The sequence below is a fragment of the Vipera ursinii genome, assembly GCF_947247035.1.
Source record: "Vipera ursinii genome assembly, chromosome: 1".
Taxonomy (NCBI): Eukaryota; Metazoa; Chordata; class Lepidosauria; order Squamata; family Viperidae; genus Vipera; species Vipera ursinii.
In genome coordinates this window covers 310790662-310814830 of record NC_139512.1, presented here as the reverse complement: position 1 = coordinate 310814830, position 24169 = coordinate 310790662, and the positions used below count along the sequence as shown (strand labels likewise).

General features: G+C 35.9%; 1 protein-coding gene across 1 annotated transcript in view; it reads left to right on the top strand.

The window, feature by feature from the left end:
• Positions 1-24169, top strand: part of PPP2R5A (protein phosphatase 2 regulatory subunit B'alpha) — a 54248-nt gene that overhangs the window by 9863 nt on the left and 20216 nt on the right. Inside the window, exons 2-7 of the mRNA XM_083379521.1 lie at positions 9322-9518; positions 17241-17342; positions 18611-18703; positions 19856-19986; positions 20537-20596; positions 21991-22099. Of these exons, the coding sequence (XP_083235647.1) occupies positions 9322-9518; positions 17241-17342; positions 18611-18703; positions 19856-19986; positions 20537-20596; positions 21991-22099 (692 nt within the window). The remainder of the gene's footprint in view (positions 1-9321; positions 9519-17240; positions 17343-18610; positions 18704-19855; positions 19987-20536; positions 20597-21990; positions 22100-24169) is intronic.

Sequence of the window (24169 nt, the reverse complement as noted above, 5' to 3'; positions counted from 1 at the left end):
TTATAAAGAAGAAGGAGGATCTGGAAAACCACAGACCAACTAGGTTAACATCTGAATTTTGAAAGACACTTGAATGGATTATCAAGTACTTGTCTGTTAGGAAAAGAATGAATATTAGGAGTCACTAGGATTATTAGGAGTCATCAATGTTTTTCCAAAAACAAGTCATATCATATTAGCTTTATCTCTTCTTATGACAGAGTGAATGGTTTCATAGACCAAGGGAGTGCTGTTGGCATAGCATATCTTGTCTCATTTAGCAAAGTCTCTCAACATATAAATGTTTTTATGAAAGTTCCCTAGTTTTACATATTGTATGTTGTGTACTCATAGACAGCAAACAATTTTTGAGAAGTAATACCAAGCTTGCAAATGGCTGCATATAGATATGAGAAGCAAAAGCTTGATTGTACTTTACACTTGTTAAATGGTGCTCTCTTGTACTTTAGAAAATAGATTTGGAACTCAGTATTATGAAGAATTTCCTGATAAACAGTACTTAAGCCATGGCACAGTCTGCTATGAATAGTACACTAGTATGTATCCCTTGATGGAAATGGAGATGTTTTAGCGGATTCCTGTACTTATCATGTAAGAGTGTGGACTAAATGTTTTATGAGATTCTTCTTGACTCATTTATTATACAAAAAATTAGTTTGATTTGAATATTTGAAGAAAAAACCCAAAAACAACAATGGACACTGCTTGATGAATCATATGTCACTTTACATTACCTTACAGAATTATGAAAGGGGCTTATCTTCTGGGGCTCATTATGCCAAATTTGTGAATGCCTTCTATGAAATAATGAATGATTTTTCTAAAGAATTAATAAAAACATTTTTTGGAAGGTTGACTTATACTGTTGAGTTAATATTCTTGGAACTTCACTGTAAATCCCAATGATTTCAATAGAGCCTACTTACTTTTCAGGAAGTAGAGATTCCAACCTGAATCTTCTCTCTAGATTTAATCAAGATCTATCATACATCAGGAACAAGATCCTGGGTTTTTATAAGTATTAAAATTAGAATACAAATTAGATGCATTTTGCTGTGCAAGTTTACTTTTTAGTGGCTTTCGATGTGGCATCTTGAGCCGACTGTGGGAGTTGGAGTGGGAGGCACTGTGCTCACCTTATTCCTCATTGCTGTTGATGGAAGAGAAAAGATTGTGCCCACAATGCCTCACATGTAGGGTTCCCCAGGCTTTTCCCTTACTGTTTAACATCTACACGAACTTGCTGAGTGAGGTTATCCATTTGGTTTGGGGTTCAGTATCATAATTATACTGGTATTACCCAGCTTTGTGTTTCAATCCTGGGCTGTGCAAATGAAGCTTTAAGGTACTGACCCAGTTTCTGGTGCTATTTTGTGTCTGGATGGTTAGAACAGACTTTTGCTCAGTCCTGACAAGACTGAATGGCTATGGCTGTTTGATAGCCCTCCCCCCTTCCCACCCATTTTAATTGTAGGTGATTGATGGGGTTGCACTTCCTTCAAGACTGGGACTTAACTTTGGGGTCCCTTTGGACTCACAGCTGTTGCTTAAAGAGTATGTGGCAGTTGTGTCTAGAAAGATCTTTGGAGAGATACATCATATGAATGAGTTGCACTCTTTCCTTGTTGGAGAGGTTCTGCAGGGAGTCATTCATGTCCTAGACACCTCAATGAGACTACTACAGTGTGCTCTACATAGGGCTGCCCTTGAAGATCATCTAGAAGCTACAACTAGTTCAAAATACAGTAAGGGGCAGTTTTCATACCCTTATGTCACCACTGTTTGCAAGCTGCATTGAATGTCATTTGACCTCAGGGTACAATTCAAGATGTTGGTTGTTATCTCTAAACAACCAGGAGTCCTGGTGGCACAGTAGTTAGAATGCAGTACTGCAGGTTAACTCTGTCCACAGCCTGGAGTTCGATCCTGATGGGGCTCAAGGTTGACCTAGATTTTCATTCTTCTAGGGTGAGTAAAATGAGGACTCAGATTATTGGGGGCAATCTCCTGATACTGTAAACAGCCCAGAGAGTGCTGTAAAGCACTATAGGGCAGTATAAGTCTAAGTGCTATTGGTTTTGCTATTGTGCTGTTCTGAAGCCTTTCATGACAAAAAACGGTTATCTAAAGCAGGGATCCCCAGTCTGTGGCCTGTTAGGAGCTGGGCTGCACAGCTGGAGGTGAGCAGCAGGTGAGTGAGCGAAGCTTCATCTTTATGTGCAGTCATTCCCCAGCGCTATTATCATCAACCCAGCTCCACCTCAGATCATCAGGCATTAGATTCTCATAGAGTGCAAACCCTACTATAACCTGCACATTCAAGGGATCTAGGTTGTGGGCTCCTCCTCCTCCCCTCCTTCATGGAAAAAATGGCTTCCACGAAACCAGTCCTCTGCCAAAAAGGTTGTGACCACTGATTTAAATGACTGTTTTTCTTCATTGGTTCTGCCTACATGGTAATTAGGTAGAGTGGGTGCTATCCATGTCCCTTCTGTTAAATGTTGTCACCTTATACGGCCTAGCAAATATGTCTTCTGTGTTGTGGCTCCTGCCCTCTGAGATAATCTCAGAGTATGGTGTCCTCTCTCCTGGGGTTCCTCCATGCTTTTAAAACCTTGCTTTGGTCCCAGGTTTGGGGTTAATATGTTCAGAGGGCGGGTAAGTTGTACTGAGTGTTAATAGTTATTTTAGTATGGACTATTTCATTTTGTTTATGAATTACATTTGGTAAACTATCCACGGGTGTCTATATTAAATCTAAAAAAAAATCCCTACACATAAACATTGAAAAAGATTGATACCAAACTCTTATTCTGTCTAAAATTATGTTCATTGACAAGTCCGAAAAAATACCATAATTTCTCAATGGAAGATTTGCAATTGAATAAATTGCAAAGAATAACTGATTTTAAAGTCACACTTTAAAAAAAAGCATTCATAGATTTTAGAATTGATTTCCACTGCAGCTTCCATTGCGGCATCTGCAAGGTTGGTAAGGGATCCAAATGATGAAGCATGTGTAACAATCTCATGCAAACACTGGTACTCGTTTGTTTGGTTCTCGACACGCTGTGATACAAAAAGGGGAGGACCATAGAGGGTGGACAGAAAGTCGGCCATGCTGGGAAGGTCACTGACAGAGGAAAAGGGAGAGACAACAAGTCCTTCCAGTAGAAACAAAGGGTCATGTGGTAAGTCGCGTGGTTGGTTTGGCACTCGTTTTTAATATTTGTTGCACCTCCCAGAACCAATTAACAAATACCAAGGTACCACTGTAGTATATTTCAGTATATTAACGAAACTATATTTTCTCCTGCTGCCAAAAGCATCCATCATCCTTATTTGAACTTAGGCTTTATTTATTTATACAGTCCTCCATCTCGTATAAGTCATTCTGAGCAGTTTACAAGATTAAAACAAACTTCCCAAACAGGCCACCCCTCACCCACCTCCATTTCTCCCCACCCAGCGCACAAGGATAAAATGTTAACATCATCAACAGCAGCGGAGCTCATCTACCCCTCACCCAAAATGCTTTCTACAGATAGATACATTAATTACAGACTTCCTTTGTTCTTTGCAGCTACTCCTTTGCCTTACCTCTGGAAAATTCCTTTAGACTCAATTTTCTGGGCTACGTAGGGTTGTTATTCTGGAGGTGGGGGTTTAAAAAACAGCTATTGTTGTAGAGCGGCTGCATAGCCCTCTTGATTCTTATTTTAATAGACTTTGTTTTACTTGCATAATAACTAGCCAGTTTTGGTTGGTCTCAAAAAGCTAGGCAAGGTCAATCCTGGATAGCATTTGGAAAGAAGATTCTGGGAAATACCAAAGCTGTATAGGGCTGGGAAGTTTGAAAACAAAAATCAACCCTGGAAGAAGAAAATGACAAAACAACTTTCTCATTATTAACATGAAAAATACATGAAATCTCAGTTGGGAATTGAATTCAACACAAAAGAGATTTTACATTTTTCTGTATTTTAGTAATTGATATATTACTGAATGCAGATGTATTTCTTTGGAAGAGAAAATTATATTTTTTCCAGAAATGAAAAAAAATTGTATCTTTATATATAATATTTTAAAGTATGGATCATTAAAATTGTTTTTGTGCAGTAATTTTTCCAGAGACTGTTCTTAACATGAGTTTTTCAAGAAGTGACCTTCTTAGAACACTTGGTTTTTAAAAAAATAAATGTCAGTGAACATTAACAACTAAGTATAGTAGCTGCCCATTGGCAATCTTCATATTAAACTTCTATTTAAATCTTCAACATCTTGTGGGGCAGCATAGTATTATATTTCTTTTTCCATGATTATGGCATTCAAGTTGTGTTACAGTCTAACTGTGTAGGCATAAAATTGAATTGCCATAATTTATTGAATAAGATGAGTTACTGTTCAAATTTACTGGCTTATATTTACATAAGTTGTATATATTTAGATTTCTTAAACTGAAATCTAGGAATAATTGTGAAATCTGGCCAGGCAGGTAGGATGTCCTTAGATGCCTAATAGCTCTAAATTATATGGAGTGTTAACACCTATATTATTTCTGTGTCATTTATTATGTTATTTATTTTAATTATAGTTGTATTTTTGCAGTTCAAGTAGAGATAATGTAACTTGCTATAAAATGTTACTCAATATCAAGTGTAATTATTTTTTTTTGTACTTCTAAATAGATGGGTTGTGACTATTGTTATTAAGTCTAAATGTAATGTAAGTCAGGCATTTGCAACTACTTATGCAACATTAGCAACAAATTGTTTCCTTCTTTTTTCCATTCTTTGTTAACCTGTGTCCTCATCTTAGTTGCTTAGCAGCTCATAATAACCAAGATGAAACACTTGATGTTCCTATTAGGATATTTAGTTTGGCATTTTATCTGGTTTCGCCCCATAGATTATGCTACTATTAGTGGTAAATTATGCTGTGGCAGCATCAAGATTGTTAAATAGGAGCCTGAACCAAACCATCTGGTCAGCATCAGCTTACCATTATTGGCTCAGAAACTCTAGATGAAACTTGTTCTATCAATATCATGATTAGAATAGTAATCTTAAATCACCAAGATACCGCATTTTGCAATCCCTATACTATTTAATTATTTTCAGTAATTTAAATTATAATTATTTATTTATTTATTTATTTTAATTCCATTTATATCCCGCCCTTCTCCGAAGACTCAGGGCGGCTTAATTAGGATTTATATTTTAAAAAATCACATTAGGGACTTTATTATGCCCTTATGACACACTGCAGCATGATTTATGTATTGTTTTTTGTACTTCTAGAACTTGAGTTTTAAAAATTAAAATATTAAAAACTTTTACTTTAGTTTTGAAAATGAATGAAAGTAAACAAAATGTCAAAAATATGCAACAAATTGTTCAAATTTCTGTGAAAAGAATAAAACAGGGTATAAGTTTAGAAATCTACCCATAAACAAAGTACGTATAATTTAGCTAATTGGACAAAAACAACACCCATGATCTGAAATAGTTAATGTCTTTCTCAGCACTTTTGCCTTCAAATTGATCCTAAGGCTATGCCTGATATTTGTTAGTTACTCAGATAAGTATTTATGAAAATTATCAGCATTCTGCAAGTCTCCCTAGATGCATTGTGGCATTAATACTTTCTAGATGAAGCAGATATAACCCATAGGATTGTGCTCTCCTGTCAGCATTTTTTCATAGATCTGAATTTATTTATGTGAATGTAACACAAAGATGTTTTGGGACTAAGCTTGTGACTGTCTTTAATAACCTTCATGTCAAGATATCCTGAGCCAGTTAGATTTTGCTCTTGTGCTGGAAACCACAGTGTGGTTACCAAACATGCACAGCTCAAAATAGGTCATGTGTTTGCCAGCTTGAGGGTCACACTGAAATAACCTTACTTTAAAAATAACCTTTTTTCCATTATAGGGTTCTTCTGTTCTTTTAGCAGTCAGTTTTGAATATATTTGTCCTGGCTGGCAGTTTCAGTTTCGTCTAAATTTATAAAGTTTGTTGTTTATTGCTTCAGGATACTAAATTTCAGTATTGAAAAATCAGCTGTGACGTTTTAGTCATCCAGGATAAAATGCATTGTTTCAGTATAAAGATTGTCATCTCTTAGATTGTCCATGTGATATTTGTTCAATACAACTTCCTTGTGTATTTGTATTTTATAAATATGTTGTGGTTATTTCTTTTTGGTTTCTGCTGGTTAATGACTGTGATAAAGCTATTTGTAATTTCCTTTTGGTACAATTCAGTGATTCTGATTTCCTAATTTTTATATTATTTCTAGTTTGTTCCCTTAAAATTTGGTATTGTAGAGCCTGAGAGTAGCCACTGTCTAAGGTGAAAACTGAGCCCTCCAATCATGCAAATTGCTATAGATGATCTTTTGTGACTTAGATTTATTTTGAATCCCCATGGTTTTAATTCATGCTCTTTTCCTCTGTTAAATGGCCTGAGAACACAAGAGACACCATCCTTGTTGAAGCCTCCCTGGCATCATTTTTTTTCAGATCTTCTCAAAATGAAATTTGTGCTAAAACAAGCACAGTGGCCACATCTTTCATTTGGCAGGAATAATAAGATACTTGAGGGTCATTTTCCAATAGCCTTGCCATGCACATGCTACCCTGATAAAGCTTGAACAAGCAGTCCTCCTTTTTACCAAGATTCATTATCTACAATTATTTATTTATTTATAAAATGAATATGCTGTTGAACCCAAATGACTTAAGGTGGCTTACAATCAAAACAGAATCAGTACCAAAATGTACACAACAATATGTACATTATATGCATGTAAGTTAACAATATATACCTTACAGTTGCATGCCTATTTTCAAGAGTGCAAAATGCATAGTGAACATTACCTTTGTGTTTGTTTCAAATTGGCAAAATATTTGGAGAAATTTTGCTTATCTTATTGTGTGCTATGTCTGCATTGGAAATGAGTATCGCATATTTTAAAGTTTTATTGTCTCATATGCATACGGAATATGTAGCCCTCCACAATTGTTGGAATTCAGCTCACAGCAGCCTCAGCCATTACAACCAGTTGTAAGCCGAGACTGATTCTCTACTCCATTTTGTGGCTTGTGGAAGATTTCACTTCATTTCTAAATCTATTGCTATAATTGACTTCAAACGATCATTTGAGGTCATTTACTTGCTAATTTTAGCTCACAGTCCTTTTCCAAATGTAACTTGTATAACCAAGACTGATGGCAAAATTCAGATTCATGTGGTTTCTGATTGAAGTTGTTCTGCTAATATGAATAGTTATTAGTGTTTTGAAATAAATCTCATATCTAACTGCTCAGAGAAATTTATAAAAGTTATAGCAATGTAATAAGAGTCTTTTAGGGAACCCCATGAGATAGGTGAGAGTGAGTGAGAGAAAGATATTGCTGATTATATTTTGTATTGGCAATGAGATTTCAAACTTTGTGGTTGTGTAATTGGAGGAAAAAGAAAGAGCTAAACTTCTGAGAAAGCAAAGAAACCAAGAACAGCAGAGCCAACAGACTCAAGAGGTGAAAAAATTAACCCTGTGATAATCAGCTGAAATTCTTTTATTTCTAACCTTTGCTTTTACAATGGGAAATAGTCTAAACTAGATAAGATAGATGCATCATGTTTTCACATAAAATTCTCATAATTTTGGCAATTAACAATTTTTAAATAATTTTGCTTGAAAAGTTCAGCATATATATATATAGTCCTTGTGTCATGGTTCTGACAAATAAAACTCTTCAAAGAACTTCAAGGCATTGTTTACCTTAAAGAATCTTTATTCAAGTAGCATAGCTTCGGCACATACATGGTCGAAGCCAAAATCTGAATTCTCCCCTTAGCACATAGTATCAAACACAATTCCCTCCTCTAATTAGCAGTCATAAATCACATTTTCTAATTAGTTTGAATTGCAGGTTTTCCCTCCTGTTGTCTAGCCTGCCATCTCTTATCATCTCTTATTTCAAAAGCCCATGAGTTCATACACTTTTACAATATTGTTATGTCTAACTAACTCCCATCACATTCCTCCTTCTCCCCCAGTATTATGTAATTCTAAGAATAAAGCATAGGAAAGAAAAAGGCTGCATCTCCATATGTTGTCAAAGCAAGAACATCCCATTTTAGCAGCGTTGACACCTTGTTTAACTACCACAATTGCATAATACTAAGTGGGAAATCACGTGACTGTGCTTAAGATTTTACTGCAGCTTTCCTTTTCCTCCACTCCCCCACCCTTTGGAATGCTTACCTAAGCCCTGGGATAATTAGAAGAAGGGAATTAATGTTTTGTATTTACATTCATTAGGCAGGAAGGGATTGCAAAAGAAAAAGCAGGCACACGATGGGGAATACATTTTGAAAGGAATGCACAGCCCCAAGTGCATTAAGCAAACAGACTGCAGTAACACATTCTTTCAATGAGTATGCCCCATCATGTGCTTGCTTTCTCTCTTTTTGTCCCTTCCTCTCCAATCTCTCTGCTCTACAAAAGGAAAAAAGAAAAGAAAAGAGTGAGGCATCGGACAATGTGTACTAATTGACTGTAATCGAGAACATGTGACTGAAGGAGGTGCTGCAAAGATTGTAAATGAATGCCATGGTCGCAAAGTTATTTTTCATCATTGTAACTTTGAACAGTTGTGGTATAAGACAGTTAGCAAGCAAGGTTTAACTCTCTTAATTACTATGCAAAAGTTTGGTAACATAAATAGGTATAAAAATTTGCATTCAGCACTCAATGTAAATTTAATTCTGATTTTCTCTCCAAGAAAGGATAGTCATTTCTTATGTGTGGAAAATATGCTGCTTTATTCTCTGAAATTTATTTAACTGTTTTGTCAGTATCAGGAATAGTATTTTAGAGATTAGGCTAGAAGACCAAATTTAAATTCAGTGTTCATAATGCATTTTTCGTAGTTCTGTTCCTGTTGTTGAATAATCATATTTTGTGTAGAGGGACTCCATAGATAAGATTCATAGGTTGAATAATGGAATATCTGTTCAACTAATCATTGAACAATTAGTTTAGATAAGTTATTTTAAAACAGTTAAGGTATTTAAATAAGATGTCGTACTTGATCATAGAACATATTGAATATCCTTGGACCAATCACTGTGTCTCAACCTAACACAGCATGTTTTGAACACAATTTTATGAGACTCTAGTAACTACTACCTTGAACTTCCTGAGGAAAGATATACTACAAATGTGATATTAAATAAACCACATATTTGACCTATATACTAAAATTTATAGAACAGTAAATTCTAATTCACTTTTTTCCTTTTATAGATGCCACTTCAAATGACCAGCAAGTTCTCTTCTGTCAGAAATTACAGCAGTGCTGTGTATTATTTGATTTCATGGACTCTGTCTCTGACTTAAGGAGCAAAGAAATTAAAAGAGCAACACTGAATGAATTAGTGGAGTATGTTTCTACAAATCGTGGTGTGATTACTGAATCAGCATATTCAGAAATTGTAAAAATGGTAAGTAAGTCATGTGAACTATAACTCCTTTGAAAGGATTTAGAAATGAAATTTATTAAAGACTTGTCTGTCTTCTGAGTTGCCTTTTTTGTGGCAATTAGATAGTGGTTTTGCAGTTAATCTCTTGTAGTTAAAATTTAACATTAAAATTGGTCTAAAGGGTGATTTTTTCACACCAATAAATAGCTTGTTTGATTATTTATCATATAAATGAAATGTTTCATACTGATGTTATTTTTTCACTTGGATTCATTTTAGATATCAGTAGGACCTACTGAAAACTCTGATAATATTAAGTGGGAAACATAAGCATACATTCAGAAAAACTGAAATAAAATGGACTATTTTATATGTAAATGTATACTATCCCTCAGTTCTACTGTGCTGTATTTTAATTCCTAGCTTCTTGTGGTATCACCTTGGTTCTTCCTTGTTCAGTACCTTGTGACATGCAAAAACCCCTTTATCTTTGTACCATCAAAATTTAGTTTTAGTAGTGCGATGGCTAAAAATCAATTATAACAGTTTATTATCACACTCAGGAGGGAAATAATGACAGTTTGCTTTAAGACGCAAAAAGGCTTACTGTAGTTTAAACAAACAAGGCACCTTGTTGTATAATTTGGAAATATAAAAATCTGCGGAGCTCTCTTAATCTGTAATATACATCTTGTTATTTTCCATGATCATGCTGCTTATTAGTCTTCAATTTTGCAAGAAACAAATCAAATCAAAATACTCCTCCTCCCTCACAATATTTAACTGTGGCTTTTGGTCGTCAAAATGTTGCCTATGCTGGTAGATACTAACGTTTTTCAAGGACTAAATTGAACTTTGCAAAGGCCCAGGATTCAGTTCTCCCTTCTGGGAGTCTGGTACATAGAACAAAAACAAAATTAAAGTTAGCTAGCTAGATGTGGGGTTAAATAAAAGTTCGCAATATTTTCTTCTCAGGAGCAGGGCTTTTTTTGTCATAGAACGCTCAGAACGGAGTTCCGGCACCTTTTTTTGGATGGAACCTTGTAGAGTAGGCAAGGTGGGTTGTATGACATGTGTGAGTTCCGGCACCTTTTTCTTTTACAAAAAAAGCACTGCTCAGGAGTATAGAGTATTTGGATCTGAAGTGCTGCTTGTTTAAGGAACCACTGACAGGTAGTGAACACTGTACTGAATCTAAATACCTTTCCTACTTGGGATCTGAACTGTTCCTTTCAGAAACTGTTGTCTAGTTGTGGCTCTTTACTACAACCAGAACCATCTCTGTCCCCACACTGGTTCTGTAAATGACCATTATGGAAGACAAAGTCATGGAATGGTCAAAGAGAACAATCAGAATTTGCTTATTTCATCATCCCACAGAAGTTACAACAGGATTAGCAGGGATCTAGAAATGGATATTAACTTGAAAATATTTCCTGTCAGCTGCCCATGTCTTTTAGATTCTAAAAATCTTGTTTGTTATATTTTGCTACACAAGCAAAATCAGTTTGTAAAGGTACAGCTGAAGTTCTTTGAAAACAATTGGCTTTCAATAGGCAAAGCTGAACTGAAGGAGTGTATATCCATGCATAGCTTTGTATGTAACAAAATAACAGAGTTGAAAGGGACCTTTGAAGTGTTCTAGTCCAACCCCCTGCTCAGGCAGGAAACCCTATACCATTTCAGACAAATGGTTGTCCAGTCTGTTCTTAAAAATTTCCATTGTTGGAGCTTTCACAACTTCTGGAGGTGTAAGGTGTTCCACTGATTAATTAATTGTTCTGTCAGGAAATTTCTCCTTAGTTCTAGGTTGCTTCTCTCCTTAGTTTCCATCCATTGCTTCTTGTCCTGCCTTCAGGTGCTTTGGAGAATAGCTTGACCCCCTCTTCTTTGTGGCAACCACTGAGATATTGGAACACTGCTATCATGTTACCGCTAGTCCTTCTCTTCATTAAACTAGAGATATCTAATTCCAGCAACCGTTCTTTATATGTTTTAGCCTCCAGTTCCCTAATCATCTTTGTTGCTCTTCTCTGTATTCTTTCTAGAGTCTCAACATCTTTTTTACATCATGGTAACCAAAACTGGATGCAGTATTCCAAATGTGGTCTTACCAAGGCATTATAAAGTGGTATTAACATTTCATGTGATCTTGATTCTATCCCTCTGTTAATGCAGCCTAGCATTGTGTTGGCTTTTTTAGCAGCTGCAGCACACTGCTGGCTCATATTTAAGTGATTGTCCACTAGGACTCTGAGTTCCCTCTCACAGTTAGTACTATTAAGCAAGGCACTACCTATACTGTACCTGTGCATTTGGTTTTTCTTGCCTTATTTTTTTCACTATTGAATTTCATTTTGTTAGATGACCAATGTTTAAGTCTGTCAAGATCCTTCTGTATCTTAAGTCTATCTTCTGGAGTATTGGCTATTCCTGCCAGCTTGGTGTCATCTGCAAATTTGATGAATTCCTCATCTATCCCCTCATCCAAATCATGTAATATATAATACCTCTGCTATTTCTAAATCTTCAATGGATAATTGCAAAAAAGAAAGAAAGTAGAGGTTAATAGACCATTTCTAGCTTGATGCTATATGCTATAAAGGTGGTCTGTGTAGGAGAATAGTGGTCAAATGGTCTGTTCTAAATATGTAGCAGCATTAATTTCAGCACTTGAGAAAACAGGTTCTTGACAGATTTGAGTTTTATTAAACTACATTTATACTAAAATTAATGGTGATGTTTTCATTTATTTAAATGGCTGTAAATTTTAGACATTTCACAGAAATCTTTGTTTTGCAAACATGGCTGTTGTCAGGTTTCATTGTCATTCCTTATTAGTTTCTTCACACTGAAATAGATGTGGAATGGTGTTCTCATTTACTAAAGATGGCTACTTTGAAAATAAATACAAGCCTAGTGATGGGAATAGTTGTTAATATATGGCTTTTCTTCAGTTTTGGTTAAACTGAAAACCTTACAAGAAGCTGCTATTGGTGGAATATTTTGCTCATCAAATTAGTATCCATAGTTCCCCAAGCTGAAACATACTTGTAACTTGAGAATGGGAGAAGTGCAGTCCTGAATGGAATTTCATCTAAATAGAAGGAAGCATTCAATGGGGTATCTCAAGGTTCTGTTTTAGATCCATTACTCTTAAACATCTTCATAATGATCTAGATCAGCATGGCTGGCTCAGGAATTCTGGGAGTTGAAGTCCACAAGTCATAAAAGAGCCAAGGTTGCCTACCCCGATCTAGATGAAGGGATTGAAGGGGAACTCATTAAATTTGCAATTGATATCAAGTGGGGGGAATAGCCAACACTTTAAAAGATAGACTCAATATATAGAAGGGTCTTGACAGACTTGAACACTAAGCCCTATGTAACAAAATGCAATTCAGTGATGACAAAACTAAGATCTTATATTTAAGAAAGAAAAACCAAATGCACAGGTATAGAGTAGGACAGTAGGTAGTACCTGGCTTAACAGCAGTAACTGTAAAAGGGATTTAGGAGTCCTCGAGGAGAAACACTTAAGAATGAGCCAGCAGTGTGCCACAACTGCCAAAAAGGCCAATATACTCCCAGGGATCAAGATCAAGATTGTGTTAGTACTGCTTTATACTGCACTGGTAAAACTACACCTGGAATACTATATTTAATTTAATTTAATAATTTAATTTGTATACCGCCCTTCTCCCGAAGGACTCAGGGCGGTGAACAGGGCAATACATAATAAAAAACAGGATACAAAAATTAAAAAGTGATTAAACAACTATGCCCGTAGTAATTGATACATATTAAAAATTAAAACTAATTATAAAAAACCCAACCCCATCCCGTCAGACCAGGCCAGCTTGTTCAAAAAAGAAGGTTTTGAGATCGCGCCGGAAGGAGCGAAGGTTGGGGGTCATCCAGAGCTCGACCGGTAAGCGGTTCCATAGGTCTGGTGCGCCCACAGAGAACGCTCTCCCCCTGGGGGCCACCAATCGGCATTCGTTGATCGGAGGCACCCTGAGGAGGCCCTCTCTGTGGGAGCGCACTGGATGGAGGGAAGTTGACGCCGGCCGCAGGTGTTGCCGTAGGTAATCCGGACCCATGCCATGAAAGGCTTTGTAAGTCATCCAGTTTCAGTCACCATAATACAAAAAAATACGTTAAGACTCTAGAAAAAGTGCATGGAAGAACAGCAAAGGTAATTAGGGACCTGAAAGCTATACAATGAATGGTTGCAGGAACTGGGAATGTCTAGTCTAATGAAGAGAAAGACTAGGGGTGACATGATAATAGTCTTCCAATATTTGAGGAGCTGTCACAGAAGGGAGGGGTCAGCCTATTCTCCCAAACACATGAGAGTATGATAAGAAGTAACAGGTGGAAGCTTAACAAGAAAGATCCAACCTAGAATTAAGACGAAATATCCCGTCAGTGGCAACAATTAACCACTGGAAAAGATTGCCTCCAGAGGTTGTGGGTGCTTCATGACTAGAGGTCTTTAAGAAGAGATTGGACAACATTTGGCTAGAATGGTTGAGCAGGGACTAGAAGACCACAAGATCCGCTCCAACCCTGTTATTCTATGCTCTAAGTAAGTAGGCAGAGTCCCAGTACAAAGTCCTCTTTTTTGCATAGGTAGAACTTCCAAGCTGATGTACTTGAATTCAGAACAAACAAAATAAATTGGTAATATAGAATAAAAAAAATAAGAAAATGGAGAACTATTCTTGGAGACACTCTCCAGACATTCAATGACTTATAGTGATAGCAGTTTACATACTGCCCTTGCTTAGTTTGAGGAGATTTTGTTCATACTTCTTTTATTGTAGAAGAGTTATGTCAAATGCCTTTATGACATTCAGATAATAGAATTACATTCAAGAAAATTTCAAATTTTCTCATGAACCTCATGAGAGACATTTGTAATTTTGGAATGTAACAGACCAAAGATAGTAGTCAGTGTTTTCAGGAATCAAAAAATTATTAGTAGAAAAGTGACAGACATTAAATTTTTGTTGTGTAGTGCAAGTGCTGCTTTGCATATCTGTTACCAAGTAAGCCTGAACTAATTGCAAAATATTACATAAAATTAATTATAAAAACAAATTCATTTCATTGATTCATGTTTAGTTACATAATCATCCTATATAATTATAAAGTTTTGACGTAGCACTGTTGGATAAAGTTTCTACAATTATTATCAGTTTTCAAAATAACTATATTTAGTGTTCTTCTAAATACAGGTATTCTGTAGTTAATTTTTTTTTAGTCCTTCAGCTAAAAGACCCAAGTAATAGAAATTATTAGCAGAAGAAAAGAAATGTTTAAGGTTTCTTGTAAAAAGTCTTCTTGTGGAGATTACTGCTACTAAGGTTTGCTCACCAGATTCAAATAATGCATCTCTCTCTCTCTCTTTTGTGGAGAAACTGGGGATTATTCTGTAATAACCGAGAAATCCAGTCATTAACATTCCACTAAATTATGTTAGCTTAATGTGAGACCTTGTATCTATAATTACTTTCCATCACAGTGTGGCTCTTGATACCAATGAACCTTACCAAATATCTTGGATTTCTACATGCTACCTATTTTTATAATGGACATCATTTATATCATTTTAACAATTAGGTTATTGAATACTCCTCTGCATGAAACAATCAGTTTTAATTGTTTTGTTGTCTTGAGCATGTGTACAAAAGTTCTTATTCTTAATATTACCTGCAATCAATTGTTTTGATCATCACAATATTCCCCGCCAGGATAATTTTCCATTCCTTTTCTTACATCTACTATGGAGTTATCTGTATGCTACAGTCTGTTACTTCCAGCAATATCATTGTTTTCTCTAGTATTGAAACCAACAATATTGATGATTTCTTTAGTCTCTGATCTTCCCTTGGTGTTATTGTCCTTTGCAGAAGTATAGATACTCGCTCCTGCAGTCTCAAATGTTCTTTCTTATAAGGTAGTTTGATGCATCAGGGTATGAAGATAGTGACTCCAAGATTACATCCTTAATTTCATCATCCATTTCATCCTTAGGGTTGCAATTCTGTTTCTGATTGATGCTCTTTTGCTGAGAATAAATCCTTGCCTACAGTCTTCTGGCTTTCCTAGATATGCTCAGAATAGGGTTAGAACTGCAGAGAGCATACGTGTAATTATGACGTTTAGTTCACAGTCTGCCAAATAGATAGCAATGTTAGGAGAGGCTGTTGCCAATGAGTAGAAACCATATAACCACTTAAATGCTGCAGTTGCTAAAAAAACCAATGTAGTCCTAGGCTGTATCAAGAGAGGGATAGTATCAAGATCACATGAAGTGTCCATCCCACTTTATACTTCACTGATAAGGCTGATAAGACCACACATTGCATCCTGTTCTGGTCAGCACAATACAAAAAAAGATACAGAGACTCTAGAGCAGAGGCCCAAACCTTTTGGGCACCGGGGACCAATTTTGTGTAGAAAGATTTTTCCGCAAACCAGAGGGGGCGTGGTTTCGTGTGCTGCCTGCATCCCATGGATGGGGCTTCCCTTGTTTGCACGGCCCGGTGCCAGTCCACGGACTGAGGGTTGGGGATCCCCATTCTAGAGAATACAGAGAAGAGGAACAAAGATGATTAGGGGACTGGAGGCTAAACTATATGAATAGTCGTAGCAACTACGTATGTCTAGACTAAGAAAGAGAAATAGGGTGACATGATAGTAATTAAGACTTCTAAAGCTTCAGGGACAGAGAAGGAGCAGCTTTATAGATTTCAATACCTTATAACGTCAGCCTCCATAGCGACTAATAGAATCAAGTAAGGTGTTGTAAACAAATGTGCATATTTCAGATAGATACTTTTTTTTACTTTTTAGATACATATTGATACAGATTTAGAATCTGCCGTTGTTCTGACTCTGATTTTTCAAGAAATAATTTGCCTACATATTACATTGTCACTGTGAAAGTAGAACATAGCCATAAGCCTAAGGTGCCCGTGGAGCTTAGGACTGCCCCCGACCTCCGTTCATTCCGCCGGGACCTGAAAACCTGGCTCTTCGAGCTCTCTGGCCCAGGCTGAGAATTTTTAATTTTTAATTTTAACTGGGGGTTTTATTTTCTCTCAGGGTTTCATTTAATCTTTTTTAATTGTTTTAACTTTTCTATGGATTTTCTTTTAAATACCCTGTAAACCGCCCTGAGTCCTTTGGGAAAGGGCGGTATATAAATCTAAATAATAATAATAATAATAATAATAATAATAATAATAATAATAATAATAATAATAATAATAATAACAATAGTCTTCCAGTATTTGAGGGGTGTCACAGCAAAGAGGGGCTTGACCTATTCTCCAAAGCACCTGAGGGCAAGACAAGAAATAACGGATGAAAGATTATCAGAGAGAGATCCAATCTAGAACTAAGAGAAATTTCCTGACAATGAGAACAATTAATCGGTGGAATGGATTGCTTCTAGAAGTTGCGGGTGCTCCATGACTTTTAAGAAGGGATTGGACAGCCATTTTTCCAGAATGGTATAGGCTCTACTGCTCGAGCAGGGGGTTGGGCTAGAAGACCTCCAAGGTCCCTTCCAGCTGTGTTATTCTGTATATATTGGACTAGATGAAACAATGGTCTTAAAAGTATTTTGTAGTTGCACGTGAGTGTATTCAGTCATAAATGTTTGTTATGTATTGTATTAAATAAAATCAGATTGAAAATAGCTTTTAAAATGTGACTATGTTCCCCTAGATTAGCTCTAATATCTTTAGAACACTTCCTCCAAGTGAAAATCCTGATTTTGATCCAGAAGAGGATGAGCCTACATTAGAAGCTTCTTGGCCCCATATACAGGTAACTTTTTCAGACTTGTTTGTTGATAATCATGCCAGCTTTATTAGGATTACAGATATTAGATGTAATATCAAACAAAGTCATGTTTTCTATGTCTTGCTTCTGTACTTGTGGTCATCCGGATTTCAGCTCAGGTAACCCTAAAATTTTGTACTTGTCACCTACCATCAGTTCTGCAAATGCAAATATACATTTTCTATGTATATGCTCATGAATCTCTTTTCAAATCATTCCATATGGTCACCTGATTTCTACCTTCCAGGGTTCTGAAATGTTATTTCTCCTGTTTCATTTACATTTTACCTTTTTCTTTTTCATTCAGTCCTACCATCTAAAATGCAGGACCTGCTATCAGTAAAGTTACTGGTTTTACTGTAACCAAATTAAACCCTGGTTCTTCTTTATCCTCAACCTATAACTTGTTCCTGCCTTGGATGCTACTGATTATGTCCTCTGGCTTTAACTAGATTGAATTCTTTGTCTTTTAACTTGCATTTAGTATTGGCGCAGCAACTGTGAGTAGAGGCAAACTCACCTCTGCATAATAAGGCTTAATAAATCTTTTATTGGCTCTTCTAGAAAGAAATTAAGTATAGTTGCCCTGAGGAATGTTGGTAAGATGTTTGTGGGATTTATATTGGATGGTGATGATAGTAAGCTTCTTTCGGTTTCTCAACCTGAACAGCTTTAAGATGTATGGACTTCAATCCCCAGATTTCTCCCCCAGCCAACATGCTTTAAAGAAACCCTTTAAGAAGCCTAATTGCCTGAAAACAACTGCAAATATTAAGCATGGAATTACCTTCAGTAATTAATCTTTTTAAAAAGTCTTTTTAAAACTCTTTATGACCTCTGTTCAAAGATACTTTACTTTGAACTCTGTTCAAAGATACTGTAGCTGGTTAGTGTTAACCCTGGTGCACTTATAATACAAAAAAATAGCACTAAAAAGGAAGAATTGGCTATGTAATGAATAGGAAGAGATACAAGAGATCATATGGAAGAAAATAACATGGCAACCTCAGAGCAGCTCTGGTTTCGTATCTGTTTTTTGCAATGGATTTGAGAGAAGCTGTTCTTGAGGCTTAAAGATTATAGTAGTGGGTCATAAGAGCCTGAACTGTTAATATGCTAGTTAATATGCTAATATTAGCATGCTGAATTTTATTGAAATGGGTTTCTGTATTTTCTAATGGGCTTTGCCAATGTACATGAAATGTATTGCATATGAAAGTATTTTTTATAACATTTATTTTATTCTTTCATAGCTGGTGTATGAATTTTTACTAAGGTTTTTAGAAAGTCCTGATTTCCAACCCAGCATTGCAAAACGTCATATTGACCAGAAATTTGTACAGCAGGTAAATATTCATCTGAAATATATAGTTTTAAGCTTAGATTGATATTTTTTAATGTAAATGTTGCTTTTGCGGATGGAAGATTCATTTTGTTTTGTAGGAATATTTTTAGACAAGCATGTTTACTATGTAAACTATAAAAAGGGAAGAAATGACATTTTTTGAGGATATTCCTTTTGAGTTGAAAAGCGGTTATGTATCTTTCTTCCCATACTGTTGTAAAATACATAGAATCATAGGGTTGGAAGGGACCTTGGTGGTCTTCTAGTTCAACCCCCTGCCCATACACCCCACTCCCACAATTGGAGAGTGTGCACACATTTCCCTTCTAACTACTGTTGAAGAATATGTTCCAAACAGTGCGGCACAATTTGGTGTGTTTCAGGAGGAGCACAGATAAAAATTGACTCTATTAGTGGTTTCCCTCAAATCAGAGATCAGAGTTTAAGCCAGCATCCCTTATATTGTTAAACCAGGGGTGTCAAACTCGCAACTTCACATGACGGGTCACGACGTATTGTGACTTTTTTGCCATTGCTGGCAATGGGGTGGCTGCGGTTTCGCTATGATGCATCCAACCCACGGGCCGACAGTTTGAACCCCCTGTGTTAAACAGAGGGAGAAATAAAAGAGTAACCTGTAAGACATGTAAGACTGGCACTATTGAATTGTCATTCTGTATTACATTGATTTTTTAAAAAAATTATGGCAAAGATAACTGTATAGTGGGATTTGCATATCCTACGTAAACATTATTAAGGTATAGAAATGCATTATTACATAAATAATATTAGTTCTGTTCCTTATTTTTAAGATGAGGCAATACACACTGCATTTGTTAGCAATAATTACAGTGCCACCACACAGTAACTGTGGTTTGGTTAGTCTCAGTTTAGCATTTCCTTGTTATTGAATTTGTTTGCCTATGACCAGTAAGACTGTTCGTATTTCTAAGCACTTGCTAATCTTGACCTTCTGAAAATTTTATCCTATGAGCTCCCTGCCATAGATTGGCAAATTGTTTATTGTTGGCATTGTATTGTTGAAGCCATCTTGAACTTACCTTAGTTTATGTGGGAAGGTGTGGAATAAATTTGGTTGAATTTGTATACCAATAGGTACTTATTGAAGTAATAAACAATACTTTATTAATAGCTGTTGGAGCTTTTTGACAGTGAAGATCCACGAGAGCGTGACTTTCTAAAAACAGTACTTCATCGAATTTATGGCAAATTCCTTGGATTAAGAGCATTCATCAGGAAACAAATCAACAATATTTTTTTCAGGTATAATATATATTGTTTACAATCTTACTGCCAACTTTTGCATATATTAAATTTGTACTTTAAAAAGTACAGAATTAATAACCCACAATTTATTCTTAATGCACTAATAGCATATTTGAAGTTAAACTTCTGAAAGGCTTTGGGTAGTTTGCCCCCAACTCTCCCACAGGACAAATTGACTTAATTACTTGAGGGGTTTTTTTAGTTGTAAAGGTTGCAAAGGATTCAGAAGGTTAAAGCATCTTTTTTATGCCTGGTTTCTGAGGGAGCTCTGGAGCTAGAAGTAGGCCTGTTTGGGACCATTTGTGGGTTGTGGGTTACCCGTCTCTGTTCTGGAGGGTTGTTGTGATCTGCTTTGGATTTTCCCCATGATGTATAAGAGCTATTTTAAGGCAAATTTCTTACATCAAATAGAAGGTGCATTCTGCTTTTCCTGAGTTTTCAGGAAAAATACTAATCCCTCAACTGTCATGTGGAGAACTTTTTAATATTTAACTGTATTTTCCTCTTCAGTTTTTGGTGAAACATTAACTGTAATTTTTTAAAACAGGTTTATATATGAAACAGAACATTTCAATGGTGTTGCTGAGCTACTTGAGATACTGGGGAGGTAGGTTGATTTCTTCATTGCAGTTAGGAAGGACCAAGATTTGCATCAAGTTGGAAAAAAAACAAAAACCCAGTGCTTACAGTTATTGTCACCAACTCAGTCATTATCAGGTCTGCCGGGGAGATAAAGCTGCTGTAACTGGAATCAGCTCTTGGAATTAATATACTCCTGGGAGGACCAAGAGCTTTGCAAGAAGATTCCATATGGACATTGTTACTGGCCTTATAAAATCAGGTATTTGAGTAAATATGCTTCCAGAAAACATTAAAGAGGTGTACTGTGAAGTTCAGATGACTTGTAGAATTGCCATATGGGGACATCATATATAAACAAACAATTAAAATATGTTAGGCAGTATGCAATATCACAGTTATGTGTCTGCAATGTAGATAGACCTTGACTGAATAACTGTAATTGAGCCCACAGTTATACTTGTAAGTTGAGTCAGTTTTTAACAGGTCATCATACATGACTGTCCTGATTTATGTCTTTTTTTGTAGCAGTCATAAAACAAGCCTGTTGTTTACAATGGGTGATTTTTGCTAGAAACCAGAAGTAATGACTGATTTCCTGTAAGAAACTAGTAAATTGTGGACATGTGATATAAATGAGGGCTGGTTGCCGAGAGTCCAAAATGCAATCACGATCGTTTGAGAGGGGATGGATGCCAAAACATTTAATCTTGGTCATAGTAAGTTTTCGGGGATTGTTGTAACTTCAACCGTTGGCTAAGCAACTGGTCATTAAGCAAGACTGCCTGTAGAACAGATACTGCTAACCTGATACCTTCCTTTCCCTTTTTACTTTCAAACAGGGTTTGATAGATTTGGCCAGAAAAAAAGGGGAGGAAAAAAGAAAATGAAAATCTCATGATATTAGCAGAAATCCCCCATGCCTAAAGCTGTATGAGGTCCATAAACTGCATGTAATTAATTTTACATTTAATGGAACAGTTACAATTTTTCCTGCAGTTCCAAATGTGTTTTTTTTATTTGTAAATTTTTTCATAAAGTGGAAGTCTTAGAAATGACCTCAAGTTGGTGCAAATTGGAGAACTGAATCTGCAGTTATTTAATTTCTATCCTACTTAAAGCACTTTTTTCTCGGTTGGTTGAATGTGCAGTTGGTGCTAATATGGGGAGTCAAGCAGCCAAAGTAGTGGATACAAACAAGCAGCATGTAGGATTTGCTTATTTGTAGCTACTAACTTCAGCAAAAAGATTGGAAAAGTCACTGGTCCTTATTACCCTGTGGAAAATAGAGCTGGTCTTGTTCTATGCATTTAGAGGAATAATGTTATTCACAATCTTCAGAATAAAATGTAAACTTAAAAAATACACGAATTGCTGTAGTATACAGTACGTTTTCATATTGAATCTGTTTTTTCTTCTCAGTATTATCAATGGTTTTGCATTGCCACTGAAAGCTGAACATAAACAGTTCCTTCTGAAGGTTCTTATTCCCATGCATACTGCAAAGGGATTAGCTCTATTTCACGCACAGGTATGTTGAACCAAGGAAATAAAATATTGCAGTTATTTAATTGCACGTTGAATTTTTAAGGGGCAGTAGTCATTATTTAAAGATACGTAACTTTAATATACTTCACACAGTGGAAAATCAGAATGAATATTTATTTCCACACTGCTAATTATGAACCAATATTGTAAAATAAATGTTTTTCCTCAGCTACTTGTACTTTTGAATTTATAGTATCTATTATTGATTGTATATTGTAATTTTAAAAATAACTTACCTGTATGCTCCTACAGGCATAGCTTGAAATCTCTGCTTCCCAAGGTATTTGATAGAAGAGTTAAACAGGGTATTAACCAATAATACTAAATAGTAATTATCTGCCCTTTGAGAGTCATCTGATGATGCAATCAGCGTGTGGCACTTGGGAAATGTTCCTCTTTGTGCTTGACAACTTTGTGGCATTCATTGTGATCCTGTGCTACATGATGCTTATAAGAGTCTGTATTTTTCAAAATGGAAGTTTTGTTATATATTTCTTGTTTTTCTTTGAAGAAATTTCACTTCTCATCCAAGAAGCTTCTTCATCTCTGACTGGATGGTGGGGAATGGAAGGATTTATACTCCTTGCAGACAGCTGGTCATTTGCATTCTTTAGAGAGTCATTGAGGCCACTTGGAGGTTTATGTGTGTCATCAGAGTCACTTGAGTAGTGCAAATGGGTGTTGAGCCTTCTTGGAACTGTTGAAAGGATTGTGTTGTAGACTGGAGATAGATGTTTTTGCTTTGACAGTTGTATCCCTCCCCCTCTGTTAAGAGAGGGCTGTTCAGCTCCGTTGCGAGTTTGGAAAAAGTATAGACATAAGTTAAACTACAAGATACCCATTTGGGCAATACCTAAACACGCAATAGAAAATATAAATGTGGGATTTAAACATGATGAGACTACATATAAGGAAATCTTAAGTTTAGAAAGGAATGTATGGCAATTAAAGCCATATAATATTTTAAAAGAAGAAAAGATTGTACAAACTTGGTTTCAGTATGGGCAATTACAGGCTAGATGGAAAGAGGATCAGAAAACTGGTTTTTCGATGACTGATGAAAACTTGGTAAAGCAAATCAGAGATCAAGGTCAAGCACATATAAAAAGGATATATAATGCATTGATAGAAATTGATTCAGAAACGGAACTTGTCAAAGACTGTATGATAAAGTGGGCTCAGAATTTTCAAGAAGTTATAACAATGGATACTTGGGAAAAGATTTGGGTTAGAAATGTGAAATTCACACAGGCCCAAAATTTAAGAGAGAATTTTTATAAAATGTTTTATAGATGGCATTTAGATCCTAAAAAATAGCAAGTATGTATCCGAATTGCCAGCCCAATTGTTGGAGGTGTGGTTGTGAGGATGCAACGTATTTTCATATATGGTGGACTTGTAATAAGGTTAAAGCTTTTTGGATTAAAATTTGGTGGAATATGCAAAAGATATTTAAGAAAAGGATAACGTTTTGTCCACAATTGTTTTTATTGGGTATTATTGCAGATACTACTGTTATAGATATTAAGTTGATGTTGAATTTAATTACGGCAGCGAGACTTTTAGTAGCGCAATATTGGAAGAAGGAAGAACTGCCGACTATAGAAGAGTGGACTTTAAAAGTTTCTAACTTGGCGGAGATGGCAAAGATTTCAGCGTATTTGAAAGACCAATCGCAACAGAGATACATTGTGGAATGGAGGAGATGGATTGATTATATTCAGAATAAATATGGGACTAAAAAGTTTCATTTAGCATTTGAATAAGTAGTGGATCTATATGATGTATAACTAGTTAGTAGTTATTTTATTAATATTTTGACGATGGTGAGTTAAAGTGCGATAGAATTTAATGTTTTATTGTTGTTAGCATATTTTAGATTATGTTTGTTTGTATTTTTATACCCTGTATTCAGCTCTGGGAAGTCAGGGAAGGGGGAGGGGAGGGGAGGGAGGGGTTGGGGGGAGGAGGGGGGGTTTGTATTCAAAAATGTATTGTAAAACTTTTCAATAAAAAAAAAGAGAGGGCTGTTCAGTTTTGACATAGATGGCCT